General features: G+C 45.8%; 1 protein-coding gene across 12 annotated transcripts in view; it reads right to left on the bottom strand.

Moving 5' to 3' along the window:
- Positions 1-17233: 17233 nt before the first annotated feature.
- The window catches only part of PUM1 (pumilio RNA binding family member 1), a 48812-nt gene continuing 41246 nt past the window's right edge, over positions 17234-24799 (bottom strand). For 10 of the 12 annotated variants that reach the window (XM_033158000.1, XM_033158004.1, XM_033158005.1 and 7 more), the window contains 5 exons: positions 24634-24771; positions 22985-23110; positions 21310-21431; positions 20283-20475; positions 18888-19019 (listed from right to left, as the gene is read on the bottom strand). In XM_033158000.1, the coding sequence (XP_033013891.1) occupies positions 18888-19019; positions 20283-20475; positions 21310-21431; positions 22985-23110; positions 24634-24771 (711 nt within the window). Of the gene's footprint in view, positions 19020-20282; positions 20476-21309; positions 21432-22984; positions 23111-24633; positions 24772-24799 lie in introns of all 12 variants that reach the window. The other 2 variants (XM_033158009.1, XM_033157999.1) reach the window with 1 other exon arrangement.

A 24799-nucleotide genomic window follows, 5' to 3' on the forward strand; every position in this document is an offset into this window, starting at 1 on the left:
CCACGGCGGCTGCTGCGGCTGCTACGCCCGTCGGGAGTCCAGAGGGACGGGAGGAAAGGAGGGGGGAGGGAGGGAAGAAGGAGGGAGGGAGGGCGAGGGGGGGAAGCCTTTCCTTTGTTCCCGATGCAACCAGAAACCCACAGCAACGAGGCAGGGGAGGAGGCGGAGGAGGTGGTGGAGGAGGAGGGCGGCAGTGAACCCGAGGATGCAGGAAAGGCAAGGAGCGCGCCGGCGGCGGCGACGCTGCTGCTGCTGCTGCTTCTCCTGGGCTGGAGAGATGCTGCGAGGAGGAGGAGGCAGGAGGAGGGCGGAGGCCAGGGCTGCGGGGCTCGCGAGTCCGCCGGGCCCACGGCGACGCCTCCCCGGCTCCAGCCCACTCGCACCCCGCCGGCGCCGGACTGCAACGATCAGAGCTTGCTCCGCCGCGGCTTCTTCTCCCTTGCAGGAAACGTGCGCTCCGGAGCCCAGTCCATTCGCTCAATGGCTGCGGGGACAAGGAGGAGGAGGGAGAGATGCTGTGGCGCCCTCTAGCGGAAGACTGGGTCAGCGGCTAGTGGCCAGGATGTGCCCCCGACGCACACAACTCACAGTGCGCTTTACTGTATACTTGGAAGCAGGTTAGGGGGGAAGGGGGAGGGGTTTGGAAAGGAAAAGGATCGAGCTCGTTGTGAACAATGTGCAAGGAGGAGGAGGTGTTCCGCACGTTAGGCTGCAGGAGGTGGGGGCGAGATTACTCCCCCCCCACCCTTGTTTGAAAACCTCATTGAAAGCACACCGCTAACACAAGTGCAAGAAACTAGTTTGCAATACTGTATGCCATAAGAACGTAAGATTAAGAAGAACCTCTGGGTCAAGATAATGGCCCATCTAGTCCAGCATCCAACCAGAAGCCTGCTGGAAGCCCACGAGGAGGACCCGGTGACAAGGGCAGCCTCTCCCCTCTGTGGTTTCCAGAAACTGATACAGTATTAACAAGCATTGATGCCTCCGACCATGGAAGGGAGAGCATAGCCGCCAGGGCTAGTAGCCATTGATAGTCTTACTCCCCGTGGATTTTTCTGATGATATTCTAAAGTCCAAATTGGTGTCTAAAGTGGTGACTATCATTGCCCTCCTGTGGGAGCCAAGCTCTGTAATTTAACTATGGGCTGCATGAAGATGTTTCCTTGTGTCTGCCCTGAATTTTCCAACATTCCATTCCAGCCCCTTTGATCATCTCGGTTGCCCTTTCCTGAACCTTTTCCAACTCTGCAATATGAGGTGAGGCAAGCAAAACTGTAGACAGAAATGTATCCCAAATGCTGTCAAAACGGGGACTCCAGATTGTGTGGGACTCCCAACAACCAACAGCTGCAGCAGGCATGATGATGGGAGTTGTAGTCTAGCAACATCTTGAGGGTTATAGGTTCCCTGGAGTTTTCCAGACGGGCTTGATCTAAAAATGAGACAACCAAATGTTTCCTATCATGAATGGACTGCAAGGACTGGTAGCTGAAACATACAAAAGACATGGCAAAAGGATAATGTCCTACAACAGACATGAGAGCAATAGGCTAGTTTAGCAAGTATAGGATGGGTCACGTGGCACAAGCAGCTCCTCCAACAGAGAACAGCAGCCCAGAATTCAGGAGAGTTGGCATCTGTTGCCTAAGGCACTCTGCCAAATGGTAGGACCGGCCCCTGCAGGAAAACACTACAATGAATGAGAAGATCCCACGTTGTCAAGACTTGATGAAGAATAAAATATTAAAGATGACATTTCCTTCTAGCAAAGAGTGCTTGCCTTTTTTGTTAAGCTGTGCATTATTTTGTGCTCAAAACTCTCTGGGATCCTCAAACCTCCTTCTCTGGAGGCCTTAGGATCAAAGAATTGCAGAGTCAGAAGGGACCCCAAGGGTCATCTAGTCCACAAGTGGAACTTGTTTAAATTAATCAATGCTGAAAGTTCCTAAATTATTGGTATAGGAACTCAAGAGTGGCTTGTGAAAGCCACACAGTCTGAGCTTGGAGCAACACTCCCCCCCCCCCATAACATTTTATTAATTTTCCAACGATAACAAAACAAAACAAACAATAAAAAATCAAAGCAAAACAATTTGGCTTCCCCCGTTCCCTTTCTTGGTTCCATTGTATATCAACGTACTACATGTCCATTGTGAAAATTTAACCATTTGAATTACTTATTGTCCATTCATAATAAAATTGCAAGTAATCTTAAAACCCTGCTAATGTATTAACCTGTGTACATTGCTTCTGTATGTATGCAATAAAGTCCTTCCGTTCTTCCTTAAATTTGTTGTCATCTCTTCCTCTTAATTTCATTGTCAATTTTGCCATTTCAGCATATTCCTTTAATTTGACTTGTCAATCTTCTTTAGCTGGGACACTTTCTTCTTTCCAATGTTGTGCTAATAATGTTCGTGCGACAGTAGTTGCGTACATAAACAAATTCTTTTGTGATCTTGATGAACCCACTCTGTAATGCCTAGTAGGAAAGCTTCTGGTTTCTTAACAAAGGCTATTTTAAACATCTTCTTCATTTCATTATAAATCATTTCCCAATATTCATTAACAATTTTAAGAAGGGTTTTAAGAAGGATTTTTTCATATGTGGTGGGGCTAGCAGTACAGTATCTCTCTCTGTCCTATCTGCAAATGTTGGAGACTGAATCTGGGACCTTTTGCAAGCAAAGTATGAGCTCTACCACTAAACTTCAGGGATTGCTTTGGGGGAAGATTTTGGTTACCTCTGGAGCCTTGATGCTGCAGATGGTATCCAAGAGGTCTGCAGTGAAGGAGACCACCAGGATTCTAGAGACTATCAGTATCCACCAATGCCCTCCTCTCTTGGGAGGGCACCAGGGATAATGCTGGTGCTTTGTTTTGGTCACATTATTTATGACTCTTGTTGCATTCAAAATTCTACTACATGTTGTAAGGCACTTAACAGAATGATAAACTTTTACACTGCTGGTCTTATAAAAATCTAACGTATGGGGCATGGTGGAGTAAACAAGACAACACAGGGCTCAGGTATGTTCGTATTTTTAAAGGACCAAATGGAATGTTCACTGATGGAGTTGGCTGCAGGAGAAAAGAACCCCACAGAACTTGGTCCCAGCAAAGTTCATGGAGAAGGTCCTGTTGTCTCTTCCTGCTATTCTGGCAATTTCCAGAATGGCCACTGATTCTTGGAAGGAGGACCCCAATGACAGTTAATCCCAAACAGGTTCATGAAGAGGGCTTGGGTCTCTGTTCAGTCGGAACCAGACAGGTGCCTGGAGAGGGTTGAAGTTTCTCCCCTTCTCTTTCTGACCATTGCCGGGTGCAGTGGCCACTGATGGAGTCTTCTCTGATCGGGAAGAGCTTGGCTTATGGGGAACGTCTGCCTGCTTCTCCATCCCCTTCTGATTGTCAGGTGGAATGATCACCAGCGGACTCTGCCATAAAGGAGTGACTCCCAATGGTAGCTCCTCCCAGACAGTCTCATGAAGTGGGCCTAGGTGTGTTTTTCCTCCCTTTTGACAGGTGCTAGGGGCAACGGCCACTGATCGAGTATGTTCTGGGACGGAGTGATGCAATGGCTGTTGGGGCAAGGTGGGATTATGGAGAGGGTCCAGCCGTCTCTCCTCCTGGTAACTGCCTTGTGGAATGGCCACTAATGGCACTTGCACTAGGAAAGAGGACCCCACATCTGTTTGCTCCCAGACAGGTTCGTGGAGAGGACCCGGATACTTCCGCTTCACCTTCTGGCAGCTTCCGTGTTCAACAGCCACTGATGGAGACTGAGCTATGAATGAAGAACCCAGTGCCTGTTGGTCCAAGGCAGACTCATGCAGTGGGTCAGGCAACTTATCACTCCCTGTCTGATGATTGCACGGTGTAATGGATTCTGGAGATGAATAGCCCAATGGTGGTTGCTCCCAAACAGGTTCGTGGAGAGGGCCTGGGTATCTCCCGCTTCCTTTCTGGTGGTTTCCATGTGCAATGGCAACCGATGGAGTTTGTGCTCTGTAGGAGGACCTCAATGGCAATTCCACTGGTGGAATTGTCTGTATAGGGCAGGAGTCCAATGGTTGTTGCTCCCAGACAGCCTCATGGAGGGGACCCACCTGTCTGTCCATCCCCTTCTGACATCTGCGTGGAGGAATGACCACTGTTGGGATCCAGTCTGGCTCAAAGGAGTCCTGAGTTGGATGTTCCTGGACAGCCTCATGGAGAGGACCTATCTCTTGTCTCATCCCCTTTGGATAGCCATGAGGAGGAACAATAACTGATGCCACATGTTCTAGTGGGGAAGAGCCCGATGGTGGTTGTTTCCAGACAGGTTCATGGAGAGGGCCAGACTCCTTGTTCATCCCCTTCCAGCCACTGTCATGGGGAGCTGTCACCAAGGATTGTGTCTCTTCTGGGAGGGAGGCATCAAACCAGGTTCTCAAAGAGGAACTGTCTGTCCCTCCCTCCCTTTTCACAGTTGCACTGTGGAATGACCACTGGTGGAGTATGCACTGGTATTTATTGTAATTCTCTGTGCAAAGCTTGCAACAACTGCCAACATTGTGATGTCATTTGAGTGTGAAGGATTTGGACATTAGTCTGTTGGCATTAGTCATTGCTGCATGAGGAGACATGTTGTCATGGGAGATGGAGAGCTGTTGGGCTGCCTTTTGATATGATGTGCTATGTAAGATGAGTAGGAACCACAGGGCTTACAAGGGGAATTATTGGCTAGCAGTTGGCCATTATGATCATCACCATTTCCCCAAGCCTAGGCCATTGATGGTGGTTGTTGTTCAGTCGTTCAGTCGTGTCCGACTCTTCGTGACCCCATGGACCAGAGTACGCCAGGCACGCCTATCCCTCACTGCCTCTCGCAGTTTGGCCAAACTCATGTTAGTAGCTTCAAGAACACTGTCCAACCATCTCATCCTCTGTCGTCCCCTTCTCCTTGTGCCCTCCATCTTTCCCAACATCAGGGTCTTTTCTAGGGATTCTTCTCTTCTCATGAGGTGGCCAAAGTACTGGAGCCTCAACTTCAGGATCTGTCCTTCTAGTGAGTACTCAGGGCTGATTTCTTTGAGAATGGATAGGTTTGATCTTCTTGCAGTCCACGGGACTCTCAAGAGTCTCCTCCAGCACCATAATCCAAAAGCATCAATTCTACGGCGATCAGCCTTCTTTATGGTCCAGCTCTCACTTCCGTACATTACTACTGGGAAAACCATAGCTTTAACTATACGGACTTTTGTCGGCAAGGTGATGTCTTTGCTTTTTAAGATGCTGTCTAGGTTTGTCATTGCTTTTCTCCCAAGAAACAGGCGTCTTCTGATTTCGTGACTGCTGTCACCATCTGCAGTGATCATGGAACCCAAGAAAGTGAAATCTCTCACTGCCTCCATTTCACTGCCATTTCATTGATGGTGGTAGCTGTGGTCAAGTCCAGCTATAGGCTTGAAGTATCTTCTGGTGGACATCCTCCTTTTAGGGATCAAGAAAGGCCTATTTGGCTGAGCTGGCAGGGCCCTGATCAGATATGAGCAGCTGGGTCTAGCCACCCTTTGACTTTCCCACAATTCCTTGCTCAGGGGCATTGGGAAGCATTAAAATGCCTATGCTGCTTAGAGTCCTAAGCTAGAGGGGGAATGCAAACTGGCGTGGCAGGTGTTTGTAGTGGGACCTGCCAGGTTCTTCAGCCCTGGCTGTGATAAATATTGCTTTATGTAGGGTTGCATAATGTTGTGGTTAAGTGGCTGAGGGGTTTTTGTGTCCCATGACAACTGGCACCACTCCTTGTGGCATTTTTGTTTCTCTGTGTAATACAAAAGCATAAATTGGAACTAAACAAACCACGTATCCTCTAATTTGATGGTTGAAACACTGGTATACTTTAACCTACTGCTGCTTCAAGGAATGCATATGACCAAAAGTAATGGACCTTCTGTGTTCACAGTCTATCAAAAAAAGTCTATCAAAAAAATCTATTAATGGGAATCATACCCTGGGTGATTCCCAAACATAGAAAGCTGCCTTATAGCACATCTGACCACTAATCCATCCATCTACACGTGACTGGCAACAGTTGTCTGGGGTCTGAGACATGGGTGTTTCCCAGGGTGATCTGGAGATGCTAGGGATTTAACCTGGAATATTTGCCTGCAAATCAAAGCACTGAGCAACAGATATTGTTTTGGGAGAAACATTAGTGGCCTCTGGGGACAACTAACTAGTTGCCACAGATGGAATCCCAGCGCAACATACCTCATTGAAGGAGACCATCAAGATGCTGGAAACCTTACAAATGACCCTTCAGTGCACTCCTCCGTTATGTGTCAGGGACTCTGTTGAGAAGGGCTACAATGAGGAACGGTGGGTGCCGCCTCTTCCTCCCCCTGACCCTGAGTCTCCCCAGGAGCAGGAGGACAGTATAGATTTAGAACAGTGGTTTGCAGAGGGGCATAGTTTGGAAGGGAAAAGCTGGGAAATACTGGATGAGGAACAGCTAGGAGAAGAAACATTGGAAGAGAGAGGGTTAACAGATTCACAGTCTCTGGACAGCATACCCCCTCCCCCCCTCCCCACCTTCTAGAGGAGCTGAGAAAGTTGCTGAACAGAAAGCACAGCGACTACAAGCTCAGGTTAGCAGATGTAGGAGTGACATGGATTGAGAGGGACGGTTGGGGGGGGGGGAGTATAGCCTTAATTGGAAGCGCCACCATTCTTACAGGAAGACATTATCGCTGCAATTATTAAAGAATTCTAACTGGCAAGAAGACCCGGTTCACTTTGTTCTGCTTATCTAAAGCCAAGGGGGAAGGAAGCCAATTCCTTGGACCCTGACATTATGTCCTGGGAGGACACTGGTGATGCTACTTACGGTTCATTCAGATATTATTCCTTGTTTTCAAATTACATATTATTCCTGCTCTTAAAATTCTGCTACTTCTGGTACAGCAGTTAGCCTGACTGTTCATCTCCTAAACTGCTGGAGCAAGATTGATAGAAAAATTGTGCTTTAAAAAATAAATAAATAAATATGATAAAAGAAAACAACAAAAAGCCTCTGATGGAATGTTTTGCAATCTGATAAATGTGATGTAAAAAGAAGGGACAGTGGAGAAAATAAGTAACAGGCATATGCCATGTTCAGGTACGTTCATTTAAAAAAAAAAAAAAAAAAGGCCAGATAGAATGGCCACTGATGGAACTAGTTCAAGGAGGAAACTTCAGTTACTGGTCCCAGCTAGACTGATGAAGAAGGTCTTGTTTTCTCTCCCTTCACTTTGGGCCATGGCCCACCTGTGGAGCCACATTGAGGAAGGAGGAGGAGACCCATAGCAGTTAGTCCCAGGCAGGTTCATGGATCGGGCCTGTTTCTCTGTTCAGCCGAAACCAAGCAGGAGCCTGGAGGGGGTGTGGGTGTCCCTCCTTCTCTTGTTGACAGCTGACAGGTGCAGGGGCCACCAATAGTGTCTGATCTAGTTGGAATGAGCTTGGTGCGTGGGGAAGGGCCTCCTGCTTCTCCGTTCCTTTCTGGTAGCTATCAGGTGGAATGGTCTCGACTGCAGTCTGCAGGAAGTGGGTGCTTCCTACTGGTATTTCCTCCCAGACATTCTCATGAAGTAGACCTAGCTGTGGCACTTTTGCCTTCTGGCTGGTGCCAGGAGCAACGGCCACTGACTGAGCACGCTCTGGTGGGGAGGAACGCAATGGCTGTTGGCCCAAGGTGGTCTTCTGTAAAGGATCCATTTGTCTCTTCCGCAAACTGCCTGGTGGAATGGCTGCTAATACAGTCTGAGCGCTGCAGGGTGGAATGGACCCTGAAGGTGGCTTCTTCCAGGCATGTTCATGTGGAGGGCCTGGGTATCTCTCATTCCCCTGCTGATTGCCTACATCTGATGGTGGATGTGCTGTGAAGGAAGAACCCAGTGACTGCTGGTCCAAACAGGATTCATGGAGAGGGCCAGGCAGGGGGCAGGCTGGATTCAGTGGTTGCTCTGAGGCAGGTTCATGGAAAGAAACCTTTTGGTGACTTCCAGGTGCAGTGGCAACTGATGGCGTCTGCTCCCTAAGGGAGGAGCTCAGTGGTTGTTGGTCCAAGATAGGCTCATGGAGAGGGTCCAACTTTTCTGCCCTTCCATTTTGGCAGCTGGGTGGTGGAATAACCGCCGGTGAAATTAGTTCTGTGTGGGAGGAACCCAGTGGTGGTTGTTCCCGGACGGGCTCCTGGAGAGGACCAGGCTCCTTGTTCATCCCCTTCTGACAGCTGCCGTGGGGAGCTGTCACCAATTATGGTGTCTCTTCTCGGAGGAAAGAGCCTAATGACAGACCAAGCCAGGCTCTTGAAGAGGAACTGTCTGTCTTTCCTTCCCTTTTGAAAATGGCTCTGAGGAACAGCCCCTAGTGGAGTCTGTTCTGGGATTTATTGTGATTCTCTATGCAGGGTTTACAACAACTGTCAACATTGTGATGTCGTGCGAGTGTGGCTGATGAGTGTGAAGGGCTTGGGCATCAGTAGTTTTTGTTGACATTGGTCATTGTTGCATGAGGAGATGTGTTGTCATAGGGGATGGTTTTGATGCACTATGTAAGATGGCAGATTGCCTTTGAATTTCCCACAATTCCTTAGAGTGACACCTGTGGGGCACTGTGGGAAGCCAAATGCTGACTAGATCCAGATGCCTAGTGCTGCTCAGTTTGCCAGGACAGAAGAAATGTGGGGTGGCAGGGCAGGTGCACATAGGCACATAGGAAGCTGCCTACTGAATCAGAGCAATTGGTCCATTTCCCTCAGTGTTCTCTACATGGACTGGCAACAGCTCGTCATGTCTAGCACTTGGCAGAAGTGCTTCAGTTACAGGCAAGCCTGCTAGGATAGGTTAAAATCTAATAAGCATGACACAAAAAGAAGGCACAATGGAAGAAAGTAGGAAACAAGCAACTGCAAGGCTCAGGTATGTTCATTGTTTTTAAAGACACCAGATGGAGTAGCCATTGATGGAGTTGGTTCTAGGAGGGAGCAGTCCCACAGGTTCTGGTTCCAGCCAGGTTTGTGGAGAAGTTCTAGCTTCTCTCCCTTCCATTCCTTTGGCCCCGCAGCTGGAATGCTCACTCGTGGAGTCCATTCTAGGAAAGAGAATCCCAATGTTACTCACTCCCAGAGAGGTTCATGGAGAGGTCCCAAATATCTCCCCTCTACCTCCTGACCTTTAACAGGTATGACATCCACAGATGAAGCCCGTTCTAGGCAGGAGGAGCCCAGTGGCAGCCAACACCAGGCAGGCTCATGGAATGGTCCCCGGTGAAGTCTGCTGTGGTTGCGAGGAGCCAGGTACATTGACATTGTCAGGTTGTCTCACCACCCCATATGGTGATAATCATCAAATTGAATGGGCTCTGGTGGAGTCTGCAGTAGGAAGGAGGAGCCCAGTGGCGGCTGGTCCCAGAGCGGCTCATGAAGTGGGCCCAGCTGCCTCTCCCTCCACTTCTGGCAGCTGCCATGTGCAATGGCTACAGATGGAACCAGATCTTTCTGAGAGGAGTCAGCTGCATAAGGAGGGTCCTGCAGCCTCCCATTCCACTTGTGAGAGCAGCCAAAGTCAATGGGCTCTGGCGGGGTTTGCAGTAGGAGGGAAGACCCCAGTGGCGGTTGGTCCCAAAGAGGCTCATGAAGTGGCCCTAATGCCCTCTCCTTCCTCTTCTGACAGCTGTCAGGTACAGAAGCAATTGATGGAGTCTGTCCTGGTTGTGAGGAGCCTGGTGCACAGATGTGGTTGTACTGTCTCCGTTTCCAGCTGTGAGAGCTGCCAAATTCAATGGGCACTGCTGGAGCCTGCAGGAAGAGGGAAGAACCCAAGGATGGTTGAGTCCAGATGGGCTCGTGGAGAGGGCCCAGAGGTGTATCCACCCACTTCCGACACCTGCGTGGTGGAATGACCACGGATGGAACTGGTTGCATTCCAGAGGAGTCTATCGGTGCTTGGTTCCATACAGGCTCATGGATAAGACCTGGCTCTTTCTCCACACCCACCTGATAACTATGAGGTGGAACTATCAGTGATCGAAGCCGTTCTATGCAGTAACCCAATGCCGGTTGCTTCCACACAGACTCGTGGATTGGGCCTGGCTCTCTGTCCGTCCCATTCTGGCATTTGCCATAAGGATTGGCTGTTGGGGGTGTCTGTCGTGGGATGGGTGACTTCCCCCCAGGCTGTTGGAGAGCACCTGGCTCTCTGTCCATTCCATTCTGGTATTTCCCGTAGGGATTGGCTGTTGATGGTGTATTTCCTAGGACAGGTGAGCCTGATGATGGTGACGTCCCCTGATGGAGAGGCCCTGGCTCTCTATTCTTTCCATCCTGATAGCTGCCATAGGGAATTATTATTGGCGGTGTCTGTCGTGGGATGGGTGAGCTCAAAGATGGCGACTTCCCTTCAGGCTTATAACTTTCATAGACAGTAGCCATCGACGGTGCCCCTTCCAGGAACGAGGAGCCAGGCAATAATTCTTCCCAGCCAGGCTCACAAAGAGCACCTGCCTGACTCTCTCTCCATTCTGACAGCTGTGTGGTGAAACAGCCCCTGCTGGAGTCTTCCCTGGGATATACTTTGGTTCCCTATGCACAACTTGCAACAACTGCCAACCTCATGATGTTACATGAGTGTGGTGGATGAGTTTGAAGGAGTAGGGCATCAGTAGTTGACATTGGTCATTGTTGCATGAGGAGATGTGTTGTCATAGGAGATGGAGGGCTGTCGGGCTGTCCTTTGTTATGATGCAACATGTATGATGAGCAGGAACCACAGGGCTTGCCAGAGTAGTTCTTGAGCTACTGAAGGTGGGCCTGGGTGGTCTCACTGTTATACCTGGCTTGCTTGTGTTTATGAACTGTGGCAACTCTTGCTTCAGGTGAGGTTGCTGAGACTTATTTGTGACGTCATGTGGCACTTGGTCTGCTGGAGCTCTTCTTCCCATACTAGCTTGCCAAGTATCATGGGCCAAGAGTCAGCTTCACCTGTTGAACAGCAGCCTGAAGGGGGAGAAGGCAGAGTGACTCCACCTGCAGCTGATAAGCCTTCCAGGACTCAGAGGAGAAGGTGCTGATGAGAACCAGCTGGCTTCAGCCTTCCTAAGCAGAGCTTCCAGCAGCAGTCAGGTACTGGAAACAATGCTTGTAGTTCCTGGCTTTACCTTGTTGCTTCCTGCTTGTCTTGACCCCATGATCATCAGATTCCCTGACCCCTGGACTGTCTGACCACGTGGATTGCTGTTCATCCGACCCTAAGACTGGACCTGACTTTGGCTGCTGACTCTGCCTCCAGGCAAGTAGACCTCAGAGACTCTTCCAGTTGGGTGGCCTCCCACTCCAGAGAGCTCAGCAACGGGACTTTGGCACCTAGGCTTTGAGCTAAACAAAGGAGGCCCTTCTCAGTGGATGCTGCTTGCTCTGTGGGGAAGCAAGATTGGGCCTTCTCCGTAGTGGCACCCCAGCTGTGGTGCTCCCTCACCCTGATGGCATGGAAAGGTAACTCTTTGAGGAGCTTCTGCCACCAGCTCAGGGCATTTCTCCTCACCTGGCCTAATGGTGGATTTAGTTAGCCTGTTCTGGATCAGAGAACTGTGCCTTTGCTGTAGTATCTGAGCCTACTTTACTGAACTTAGGTGTGGTATTATTCTCCAGAGTTCTCAGAGCGTCCTCAGCCCCCTCTTAGCCAGAGGACAGAGCCTAGAACTCCTCTTGGTCTCTGCTGTTGGATCAAAGAGCCTTAGCCCACCATAAGGTAAGATTGAGGACAGCCTATACCTTCCCACACCTTCCTGCAACACATTAATCCTTCTCGCACTCTTCCCTGGAGACGTGTTTCTGCTTCTTTTCTCCCACCTTTTCTGTGGCGTATGAAGCAGAAGCAACCCCTCCTGTGCATCTATGCTGCTAACCCAGGGTTGGGTAGACTTTTCTCAGCCGGAGGGCCATGTTCCCTACTGGGTAACCTTAAGAGGCGAGGAGCCGCATATGTCAGTGGTGGGCAGGGCCAGAGGCAAAAGTAAGCAGAGCAAGGAATGTGGGTTTCATCTTTCTATGCACCTCTCTGTGTGTCATGACATTCATCCAGACAAGCAAGTAGACATTCTCATGCTCAAGGGTACATTCCTGCCAATCTAGAAAAGTGCAAAGCAGGACTGTTGTGGGGTGTGGCCTGTGGAGAGTTTGGGGGGGCTAGATAGAAAGGCCTGAGCTTCCCTCTTCCTAGTTAAGGCCACTTTCCAACACCTGGGATAAAGTCCAAACAGTTGTTGGAGGGGGGAGGAGTGAAACTCTTTCAATATCTCCACCAGCTTCATCACAGTCTGGATTGTTGTTGTTGTTGTTGTTGTTACCTGTGCTAGTTGGATTCTAAACCCCACCTTATTTTGATGGATAACAATATGGATTGTCATGCAAACCACTTTGCAAGTATGTATGGCAAAGAGTGGTGCACTGAAATTAGAATTAAATAGATAGATAGCAACTGGCACACCATTCCTTGAGACGTATTGGGCCAGTCTGCAACGCATCAGCAAGAACTGGAAGAGAATACTGCTGCTTTCCCTTCCGGTACCCAGCCATCTTAAGCCTCATTTGGATGCTCAGTTTCACCCCCACAATTAGGATTGTGTGAAGGAGAGCAAAGATGACGGTGATTTTATTAATCCCCTTCCAAGCTATCTCCAGGCAATTTACCTAATAACAGAAATACATTTAAAACAAGACCAAAGGCCAACAAAAGTGGTCACTTGTGGCAAAGGCCCATTTATCCAGCTGGGAAAATCTGTCGGAACAAAAATGTCTTCAGGTGTTTCCAGCAGGGGTGAAACTGGGCTTTATTTAACCCGGTCAAAGACACAGTTTGGCACCCCCCCACACACACATGCATTTGCATACACACATGCGTGCACCCAGGCTGGAAGCCTCAATGGTGCCACTTTGAAAGCTTCACCTGGGGGAGAAAACCCAGCTAGCCTCCCCCCCCCCACCATAGCTGCGGTTTCCAGAAAGTGCAGGTGGTGGATGCCTCACTAAATGCCCTGCTCCGAGTTAGACACACTTGCTAGCCTCTTCCTTGCACCCCTGTGCCCAGTCTGCCATTCTTTTTGGGTAAGAGGGTGAATATCCATACTTAGGAGCCTGCTGTACTCATGCAAGTTCCTTGTGCCATTTAGCACCCTGCAGGGACGCGGGTGGCGCTGTGGGTTAAACCACAGAGCCTAGGGCTTGCTGATCACAAGGTTGGCTGTTCAAATCCCCGCAACGGGGTGAGCTCCTGTTGCTCGGTCCCAGCTCCTGCCCACCTAGCAGTTCGAAAGCACGTGTTCGAAAGCATGTCAGTAGATAAATAGGTACCACTCCGGTGGGAAGGTAAACGGCGTTTCCGTGCGCTGCTCTGGTTTGCCAGAAGCAGCTTTGTCATGCTGGCCACATGACCCAGAAGCTGTACGCCAGCTCCCTCAGCCAATAAAGCAAGATGAGCACCGCAACTCCAGAGTCAGACAAGACTGGACCTAATGGTCAGGGGTCCCTTTACCTTTACCTATGATTGCAAAGCAGGCTCCCCTCTTCAGATCTTGCCCCCGCCGTGTGTGGCGGGGGAGGGCGGTCCATTGGGGCCCAAAGTGCATCAACCTCAGGCAGCCCCCAACCTGCCTGCCTGCCTTTTTACTTACAACCAGTTTGGGACATGGAGCTGATTGTCAGTTTCCTCCTCCTCCTCCTCCTCCTCCTCCTCCTCCGTTTCCCTTGCACAACTTGAATTAGTTGCTCTGCCTGCCACCACTGCTGGTTGGAGAAGAGCCTTCAAGGGCAACCTGGCACTCCTCCTTTGCACTACTATTGCAATCGCAGGCGTAACACTTCACCTGGGCGTGTGTCACTTCAGCATCTGATACCTGCATTTCCTCGCTTGTCTCTTCCCTCCCACCTTCTGCTTTGTGTCTGTTAGATGGTGAGCCTGCAGTCAAAGGACCGCCTTATCTTTTCATCACAGCATAGCCCCTAGAACAGATTGCCATTTCCTGCTGCTGACAAATTGGGCTCTGGTCTTTGCAAGCTCATTCCACAGTACACGTATTGAAGGGTTATAGAGCATCTGCTTTGAATGCACAAGCTCCCAGGCTCAGTTCCTGGCATCTCCATGTCAGGTTGGGAGGTATCCTTTCCCCAAACCAAAGGAAAGCCACTTAGGGCTCATCCAGACTTCCTTTTGCACCACGCTTTCCAGGGAAGGTCCATGCTTTAAAGTTCTGTGCCCGAGCATTTCTTTTTTCGCCCCAGCGCTTTCCTCGGAAAACCCACATCTTACTGCCGAATCAGAGAAAATATCAGTCAGCAGAGAACCTGGTTGACATTTGCTCCAATTCAGCGGCTCAAGCGACCGTGTTCCTTTTCAATTCTTTCTTGCCTTTGCAGCAGTTAGAAGCATGAGCTAGGTAACACAGCACCCCCATGTGGTCTAAGCCATATCCTGATACGGAGTGGGATAATATGAGAATATACGGTAGCTGATAATTTAAGACTATGATAATGTAAGGATATACTCAAAACTAATTTTTTATCAATTTTACTTTTTTTAAAAAATGGTGTTATCTTTTCCAAAATAAAAATGGTGATTATTCTCAAGAGAAGTTTAGCATCAGGACAGCAGAAGCAAACTGTTTTTACTCCTGAGGTCTTGATGTTTTGTGTGCATTACAGTGCATATGCTTAGGGTCTTTCAGGATTAGCAAAATTTTAAAAATTCCTTCATTAGCAAACTTTGTCTTTTGTTCTGGCGTACTGGGAATGAAGCAGTTTTAAAGCATGAAATTGGGGGGCAGAGAGAAAAGTGAAATGTTTATAGGGTTTCACAAATGAAGTAACAAACATCACAACCTAAAGCTCCCCCACCAGCAGCTTGGGGACTTCTTTTGGGTGTGAAGCTATTGGATGTTCTGTTTTTAGCTTAACTTAGCTATTGGTATTCTGATGCCTGTTAAATGGTTAATTGCTTATTTTTTTCAGTGTTATTATGCTTCTTAATGTATTCTTATTGTACTTCTGTACTTAGACTGGGTTTTTTGAGGGCTGCTTTGAGCACGGACGGCTACATCTGGGGGCAATGCAATATATAAATAAACTGGCTATAAAGACCATTAAGTCTATGGTTCAAAATTATTACTGATAATATGAGGAAGTAGCTGTGTTGAAGAAGGCAAAAGTACTCCAGGTCCATGAATGAATGAAATTCTTTCATTGGTTTAAGACTGATCTTAGTGATGCTTTCTTTTCTTTTTTTAAAGGAATTTGTTATTGGTGGTCTGACCACTCTGGATCTCAGTGCCAGCTGGCCTCTGGAAGACTTCACCCACTCGTGTCATTCAGAAATCTCTCTCTCTCTCTCTGTGTGTGTGTGTGTGTGTGTGTGTGTGTGTACACACACACACACACACACACACACACACACACACACACAAACCCACAGAGGAAGAGATGCACTTTTTAATGAAATGTGTGGATAAAAAAATTATTTTATACTTCAGGCTTGCAGGATGTATTATCACCTAGTACTACTCCAGAAAGCAGATCAGGTTCTGCTGAATATACGTTGTTGTTGTTTAGTCGTTTCCGACTCTTCGTGACCCCATGGACCAGAGCATGCCAGGCACTTGCCAAGCTTTTTCACAATAATGAAAGGTGTTGTTGAATTTGTTTTCAAGTCCTTGTTGGCTTTGGCAAGTTGCAGCAAGAGGAAAACTTTCCAGATTTGATGAAAAATTAAGTGAGCCATTCATTCAATAGTACTGTGGTAAACAAATTGGTCTGAAGAAGTGTGCATGCACACGAAAGCTCACACCAATAACTAACTTGGTTGGTCTCTAAGGTGCTACTGGAAGGAATTTTTTTAATTGGTTGTCAATTTATTTTGGGATCCAATTAAAGGTGATCATATTAGTTGAAAGCCCAGAATTACCCAGGTCCCAAATTCAGGCTCCTTCCCGAGACACCCTCAGGTATTAAGCCTCCCTCTGCTTCCCCCCCCCCTTCTCAGCTGCTCAGGGATGGGGTGGTCCAGGAGGCTTGCCAGATTAGAAGCATCTCAGCCCCTGAGATTTCAGGGTCCAAACCTGAGACCTTATTTCTGTGATTGCAAATTGCTTTAACCCATTTCCAACATTTTTACTTGTGGTATCCCACCCAAGGACTTTAGACTGAATTAGTACTGTGCCCAAATTGCTGCTCTGGGCTCTTCACATTTTGCAAAGCTACTTAAAAAAATGCTGATGAGCCATGAAGCAGGAATCTTAATATTGCCCGCTTTAAAGAACCTAGTCAGGAGCTATGCTTCTCTTGGTAGCAAGATTGAATTATCTCATGTTGGGAGGATGCTTCTTGCCCGTGAAGATAAGATTGTACCCACTTGTGTGGAAACCAAACTCCAAGTGAGAGCTGGTTCCTTCTCAGAGTAGTAGACCTCACTGCAAACTAATAGGCTGTGCAGAATGGAGAACATCCGGTACCATTGCAAGACCAAGACAACCTCACATTTCTTTCTTTTCCTTTTTTGCTCTAGGCTTAGGGCCTGCAAGCTACACAGAAGCAAGAGAGCTCAGGAACAGCAAGCTACCTTGCTCTTCTCCAGAAGGCACAGCCAAAAAAGTACAGTATTTCTCCCCTTCTCGAAGGGCTTAAAAATAGTTAACTGCCTTCTTCCTGAAGAGCAGTTAACCCTTTGCCTTCTGCTCCACTACCCCCCTGACCGAAAAACCACAACTGTGCCTGGTCGTAATGTGACTTCATCATGTAAGGAATGCTATTGGCATGTATTTTTCTCTCTCCATTCGTCTTGTATCATCTCTCTGACTCTATGCTATAAGCCAGAGCTTTCCAAACTGAGTGTTGTGTCATGTGAACACTCCTCCCGGCGCTGGAAAGGGGTTAGTTTAACCTCTGGTTTGCGAGTAAAACTGAATTACTGTGTCACAAAATGATGCATGTCTAAAAAGTGTGTCACCAACATGAAAAGTTTGGAAAGCTCTGCTATAAGCCCTTGAGTATTTTGACAAGACAGTATGTAACCGCAATTAATAAATATTTCACCACAGAAACTACACAGATCTTAACAGTTCCTTCAAACAACACTTTTCAAGTCAGAAAGAAAGACAAACAGTAAGAATATTTTTGACCTGGTGCACTATATTGAAAATATTCAAATGAAACACAAACCCAGATTCCAAAGTTCTGTATTTTTCAAAATAAAGATCACACATTGTTTAGAGACAATCTACACAAGAGTTACAAAAAATAGTTGCCCAGGCATAAGCATACACAGGTTTGTTAATTATACACATATGGTTACAAGTGTGCTTGCAAAAAGGTTCATTGGAAATATACACAAGGCTCTGTAAATGTACACCGTGTAGTGTTACAATTCTATATTCAAACAAGGAAAATTGACAGTATGTTACATTCACTTACAAGTAGACAAAATGCAAAATACAGTTTATCTTCTGTACAAAAAGGCAAAGTGATTCACACTTTACAAGGTGAAAGGGGGACTCTGATTGTAAAGGAATACTAGGGGGGGGGGTTGTACTTTTCTGCACTTTTTTACTGCCACAAAATAAGTAAAACATTACTTTTTCTTTTTAAAGAGTCAAATAAACACTATTTTTGAACTGAATCATTTGTGTAGAACATTTAGAAAGGATTGCTACTCTCTTGACTAGGTGACAAATAAAAAACCAAGCATTTCTTTTAAACATTAACCAGGCTGTATAAAGAGAACATTTCCTTCAAAAGAAAAAAAAATTACTTCTGGTTGAAATTACAATTTACAATATACAACACTATATGCTACGACCATAAAAGGGGTGAATATACACTGAAATGCACAGGGTTTGCTAATTTATTTTCTTACCAAAAATGGGTTTATGTTGATTCAAACTTCTCCACATTTACATTACAGAGGTTTACAAATGTACAATTGTACAATCAAAAGTATGTTCCACTACTAGGGTACATTATAGATACAGATTAGACATCAAAACAAGAAAATACTACAAATTTTTATATATGCAAAGTCTACACCAAGTATACACTATATATTTATAGAAGCAAGACCAAAGTTGAGTTGGATTTTTTTTCTCTACATGCTAAATAATAATAAAAAAATTGCCTCCATGTTAACAGAAGAAACTGGAGTAGGCAGTAACTACACACCCATTGTCTACGTTTAAAAACTTCCTTGGTGTGTGTTCTCTCCTGATATTTACTGCTAAGCTCAATTCTTTAGCACGTTAATACTAAGAAAAAGGAATTTTAAAAGTCTCTGAAACTTAAAAACTTATCTTAATCGAAGCTTTAGCAAATTGATTTTTTAAATTTATAAACTGTTAAATGCAGATTTGTGCAATTTAACTAAAACTTTAAACTTCTCTTTTGAGTTTTGACTAAAAGAGAACAGAACAGGCATTTCCCCAAAAAAGGCTCTGTCTTTAAGGTAGAGGAGTTAAAAATGGGCATTTCCTTTAAATTCAGATTAGCCACCCTGAAAGTTTCCATATTTGAAATAGTTACATCAGTGAACAAAAAAAATGTGGCTTTCCATGTACATCTGTTGCCTATGTACAAGAATTCTATACACCACTGAAACAGCAGGGCAATTAAGTATTTAAAAAAATAATTAGTACATGTTATGCAGAATAAAATTAAAGAAATTTACAAAGGGTTTTTTTGCCTTTCTTTTCTTTTCTTTCTCTTGTAGTTCTCACGTCTACGTTGAGCAACCATGAATATTTTCAAAGCATATATTGGAATATGAGCGGTTGCTGGCTGTAAATTCCAGGTGGTCACTGGCTCTCTTCTGTAGCTCATTGTTTCAGATGATACCATTTGGTGGTCCACAAATGGGCCCGAGGTCAACCCCGTTTTTCATGTAGTACTTCTCCAGCTTGGCCAAGATGTGTTTTCCGTAGGTGTATTTGCGGAGAGTGGCAATGTGGGGCCGGATCTAGAAGACAAGAGGGTTACAGGAGTTTAGGAACAACCCCTGCAAATGATGCTCATGAATCCTGAATAATATACAGAGGACCACTCCTGTAACCAAAGCTATAGGTCATGATGACCCCTACACGTTATTCTGAAACGGAGAAATGTTTGCAAACTGAATTCCTATAGGGTGGATTGTAGACTGAATTGGGGTGCAACACCTCTGAAGAAAAACAAGAGGTAATTTGCTGGGGAACCTTTGTTTCTATTGTGCGTTTTAAAGAAATCTGCAAGAAAACCCTTGTTTTCTTCTGCACCAAATGTGTATTACGGCTACGACGTTTCCTGAACCTAGTTCATTCTCAAGAGCTATGTAAATGTTTCAAGTGCTCATTAAAGTCATTAATATGCCTGGGGTTGCATAAACACACTTGTGACACTTTAAAGACCAACTGATTTATTGCCGCATAAGCTTTCAGGGTCTAGAACCCACTTCATCAGATCCACAAAAGGCTTCTGCTGCAATAAACCAGTGCTGCAAGGTGATTTCTGTGTGTGCTCACTGTAAAAGACTATCCCACTGGAATTAAAAACAACAACAACAAATCTTGTGACATGTTAGACAGCAGCAAATGTATTATGGGCTAGAGTCCATTTCATCAGATGCAAGTGTAATAAAAAAGCACACTTGTACTACTGTAGTTATTTATTGCTAATTTTCCCACTAGTTACTGCTACTGACAACCTACTAAGTGTGATTTAGGGGGGGGGAATAACTGAGGAAAAACTAGCTTGCCAATGTTCATCACTCAGAATAAGACCATCTTTCCATGCACCTGTATGAGCTGTCTCCTCCAGAGCTGCCCCGTGTTGTTCTAAGTACCTGGAGAGACTTTGCCTTTGTGGCTCTTCCCAACAATGTATTATTTGCATTAACACACAAGCAACACCTGACCCCTTGAGAGTTGCAGTGCTTTTGAATTAAATAGCTTTTCTCCCACCCTCCTTATGACAATGCACAAGCAGAATGATGCAAAATAAGCAAATGTGTGGAAATTTGTTTGCCTTGTATTAATTTATGTGGAGTTCAGGACTCACGTCACCTTGTTAAAGGTGTATGCAAGAAGACAAATGCTAGCAGTAGAGAGAGCAGTGGCAACTTTTATTTCCCTGGGACAAGGGAGTGGAGTCCTCCAGGCTGGTCTCTCTAGGACTCTTTCTTCACCTCCCCTGCTCTCTCCCGGCTTTGCTCAGTTCACTACAACTGGCCAGGCCAGGCGCTTACCTTGTGCATGACAATCTTCCTCTGGGCCGGCTCCGCCACATCAATCATTTTCTGTACCACATAGTTGGCGTACTGATCTTTCATCATGGTGTATAAGGCACTGTGAGGGCCATCATTCATACTACACACCTCGTCGATCAGCATGGCACGCTCAGTGCGGGAGGCGTGCGTAACACACTTCTCCACAACGTTGCTGCAGCAAGGCAAAAGGGCCACAGGTTATCCACAATACCCAAGCACAGCACCCCAAAGAACAACCACGTGCTTCCCAAAACAGAGAGGAGTTTTATACTGGATCAACGGTATATATTTTAACATTTGAATGGTGACACTCGCATCTCCACTGCTGTGGAGTGCAGAATGGGTAATTAACAGAAATGACCAGGGTTGACTTTAGGATGCCTGAAGCTGGATGCAGACATCGTTTCTTTCTCTCTACCTCTCATCAAAATGCATCTACCGGTAGCATTTGCTAATGTTGGCTCACTGACATTAGTGACAGGGGGTAGCAAAGACTTGATGCATCCACAAAAGGGCTGGAAACAAGTGGTATATATACATCCTAGAGCAACTGCTTTATGCCACAGCACATGTGCACACCTGGCACCTTCAACCAGGAAAGCAGGGAAGGAGTCACTAGGCACAAATCTGTTCTCATAGCTCCAAGCCATTTTGGTGATACCACCTGAGCTAAGCCAGTAAGAACTTCAACCAAGATCACACATAACCTTTATATTCAAGAGGTTCTTTTCACACACTCACACCAATGAAAGCTTGCACCATGGCTAATAATGGCCACTATTTAGCAGCTATGGTAAACAACTGGAAATTAAGTCTCCTCCTATTCTGCTCACATTGCACTAAGAAATCCTGTTCCAGTTTCTGTCGTAATTCTTGTTTTTGTAATGGTACACTAAGCTGGATTCTCCCCACACCCTCTGGTGTAATCTAGAGTTGTGTGTGCATGTGTGTGTGCGTGTGTGTGTGTGTGTGTTTAGAAAAACACACAAGAAGGAACACACATTACCTGGCGAACTTATGCTGACTCAGGACCAGCACATTGCCTCTAATTTCAGCCACGATCTTGCTTTTATCTTCAGGTCGCCCATGTTCAAGTACATGTTGGATGACATAGTTCCCATACTGATCCTGTTGGGCAAACAAGCAGGAGCACATCAGCTCTAATAGAACCTCATGTATCAGAAATCCTTAGAAATCACATTGGGGGTTTTTTCCTTTCTTTCTCCATGACATTTGCACTCTGCCTTCCCACCATAAGGAGCCACCTTCAAGGTGGCTTACAAACACAGCAAATGACAATAAAACCTCATAAAACTTTTTTAAAAAATAAAATAAAATAAAACTTCAACACACAAGAAAGAATCAGGAATAACAGAGTGCTCTGTAAAACTCACCAAAGGCCCAGGTAAATAATACCGTCTTAATTTGGTGCCTAAAAGATAGAAGAGGAGGTGCCACAAATGTTTCTGCAGAGGGCAGCCTACAAATGGGGCACCATCATTTAACAGGCTCTGTCCCATGCCACCTCCCTCTGCCTAACCCCCCTAGGCAGAGGCAAATGGAGTACAGCCTCTTTCAGAAGATGAGCTTCAGGAACAGAAAGGTTTACATGCAAGAACGGTTCAATGGATAAGCTTGTCCCAGCCTGTTTTTAGAGCTTAAAACCAGTAATCTGAATTGAAACTGGGATCAGACTGGGAGCCAGTGAAGACCTTTAAACACTGGTAAGATGGTATGAATACAGTGGAACACAGTTAACAAACTGGTGCTGCATTCTGGAACAACAAAAGTTCTTAATGCTCTTCAAAAGCACCTAAGTACATAGCCAAATCCAGTATTAATAACCCACAATGAAAATGAAACTGCTGATGTATATGGGAACTTAATTACTTTCAGCCTCTCCTCCTCAGACCTCATGGTGGCATACATTAAGGTCCCCAAGTTGATATTTCATACAATTACAAATTAAATATAAACATTACCTTATATTTTACCCTAAGCATAACTTTTGGCAATCTGGCCCTAAACCACACAATGTACAAACATTTTGCATCATGGCAAGAGACTGCTAGTGGCCTTGTTCACATGTGATTGTAAGCCCAATCGTAGTTTAATTATGAACACTCCACCCCTCCACCCCAAGTCCAGGTCGTATTATATTCAAGGCTGTTGATTGCTACCATTCTGTAGCACATAAATGACAGGACTGAAAAAAGTGGTATAAAAAAGTGGTATAGGGTACAGCACAGCACTTGGCTTTCTGAATTCAAAGCTTTTGAGTTTCTAGTCCTTAGGAGCTGTGAAGATATGCTTGTGAAGCAAGTGAGCAATGTACGCTGGATTCTGTATGTTGTAAGCTGCATTTTTATATTTTATGAAATAGTGGGTTATAAATTTTCAGATAAAAGAAAGAAGCTGACCGAGGTGGCCAAGTAAGACCATATGCAAGTAACTCTGGGAGTGTTTTAAAATAACTTTGGTAATAGAGCTGCCAGCCCCAAACACTCTCAAGAGGGCTTGTCTAGCTTTAAGGATATTTACAGAATGGAAGATTCCACCACAATCCCAGCACTGTGGTGGGATAAATCAGGCCCTGGAAATCTCTAGAGTCTATTGAAGCCTTCAAAGGCACAAGAGCCCCTATAGTTTACAAGCAACCTTCTTTTACCCCCAAGCACTACCTGCACAAGCTGCTCTGTGTGTTGGTGAAGCTCTTCCAGGATGGGGAGAGTCTGCTCAGGTAGACAGTGCTCAAGGATCCTCTGAATGACACGGCAGCCGTATGGATGGGTAGACAAGGCGAATACCTGCGTTCAACAGACACGAGTGAGGACAGGGGGAAATTCCTTATACTCGGAACAGCCTAAAGTTAAAAAAAAACTGAAATATTCTGCAGGTGTAAAACAAAATAAAAAATTCCTTCTAGTAGCACCTTAAGAGACCAACTAAGTTTGTTCGTGGTATGAGCTTTCGTGTGCATGCACACTTCTTCAGATACATTGAAACAGAAGTCACCAGACCCTTATATATAGTGAGAGAGTGGGGAGGGGTATTACTCAGAAGGGTGGTGGGAATGGGTGATTGGCTGATAGGTGTGGAAAACCTGTTGACGACTGTTAATGACTGCAATTGGTCTTACAGGAAAAAGCAAGGGGTGAGATGGCTAAAAATAGCTTTGTCATGTATAATGAGATAAGAATCCAATGTCTTTGTTCAGACCAGGTCTCTCCAGGTTTTAAGTTTGGTAATTAGTTGCAATTCAGCAACTTCTCTTTCCAGTCTATTTCTGAAATTCCTTTGTAGTAAGACAGCTACTTTGAGATCTTGTATAAAATGTCCCGGGAGACTGAAGTGTTCTCCTACTGGTTTCTCTGTCTTGTGATTCCTGATATCAGATTTATGTCCATTTATCCTTTGGCGTAGGGTTTGGCCTGTTTTTCCTACCTACCTGTAACTGTAAAAGGTATTAATATGTGATGATTTGGCTACAGTGAGGCTCTGAAAGCTGTGGAAAAAAAGCCTGCTCCACTTCAGAACCTTTATTATAAACAGACAGGTGTAGCTGAGAGTTTTAAGATTGTCATCCCAGCTTTCAAAAACCTTTTCATTGCCCTGATGTATATGTATCACCATTTAAAAGTTCATGCTGAGTCCAATTTTGGAAAAGAGAAGTAGCTCTTAGATAGAAGCCAAGGGTCTCCTGGGTCACAAATGTGTTCATGAGAAAAAGATAATGCTGCTATACACCTGCTACAGCTTTTCTCCACCAACTTTCCTGAAAGGAGCTCTTCATTGCTGGAACTCCCTTACAATATACCCATCACTACCTTTTTTCCTTCTTTCTTCTAAACGCTGATCAAAATCTACCTCTCCTATATAACTTAGGCTTCAGACCTTCAATTTCAGCAGGGAATTAGGAGCAAGCTTAATACCGTAACATTAAAGTGGAATAATCTCAAACGCCAGTTCCCCGGGCAAAATTCAAAGTGGGGTTTTGGGGTGTAGTGTTCTCAGGTCAGGGGCCTATCTTTTTGGCTCACATTGCTCTGTCAAACAAGGAGCACACTGATGGTGTAATAACAACATAGAATCTCACCACTATCATCACATTTTCCAGTCGTTTCTCTACAAAATAGCTTACTATACAATTTCAGGCAAAGGGTGGGGTGTAGACACTCCTTACTTTTCACGGGAAATAAAAATGCTCCCATCACAAAATTAGATAATTGATCTGCTTATCTGAGCTGAGCCCGAGTTGCAAATGCCAAACCCATACAGCATCTTACAGAAATCGCCCCCCCCCCCATACACAGACCCTCAACACACTTACCTGCCCCTTAAACGCATCAATGATAAACTGCAGGGACTGGGGCTGCACACATTCAATGCACTTCTGCACAACGTGGTTACCATTCTGGTCTTTCACACACTTCAACACGTGTCCATCCAGTTCCCGGACCATCTCGTTCTATGGAAGATGGGGCAAAGAGAGAGAG

This window comes from Lacerta agilis, chromosome 8, assembly GCF_009819535.1.
Source record: "Lacerta agilis isolate rLacAgi1 chromosome 8, rLacAgi1.pri, whole genome shotgun sequence".
Taxonomy (NCBI): domain Eukaryota; kingdom Metazoa; phylum Chordata; class Lepidosauria; order Squamata; family Lacertidae; genus Lacerta; species Lacerta agilis.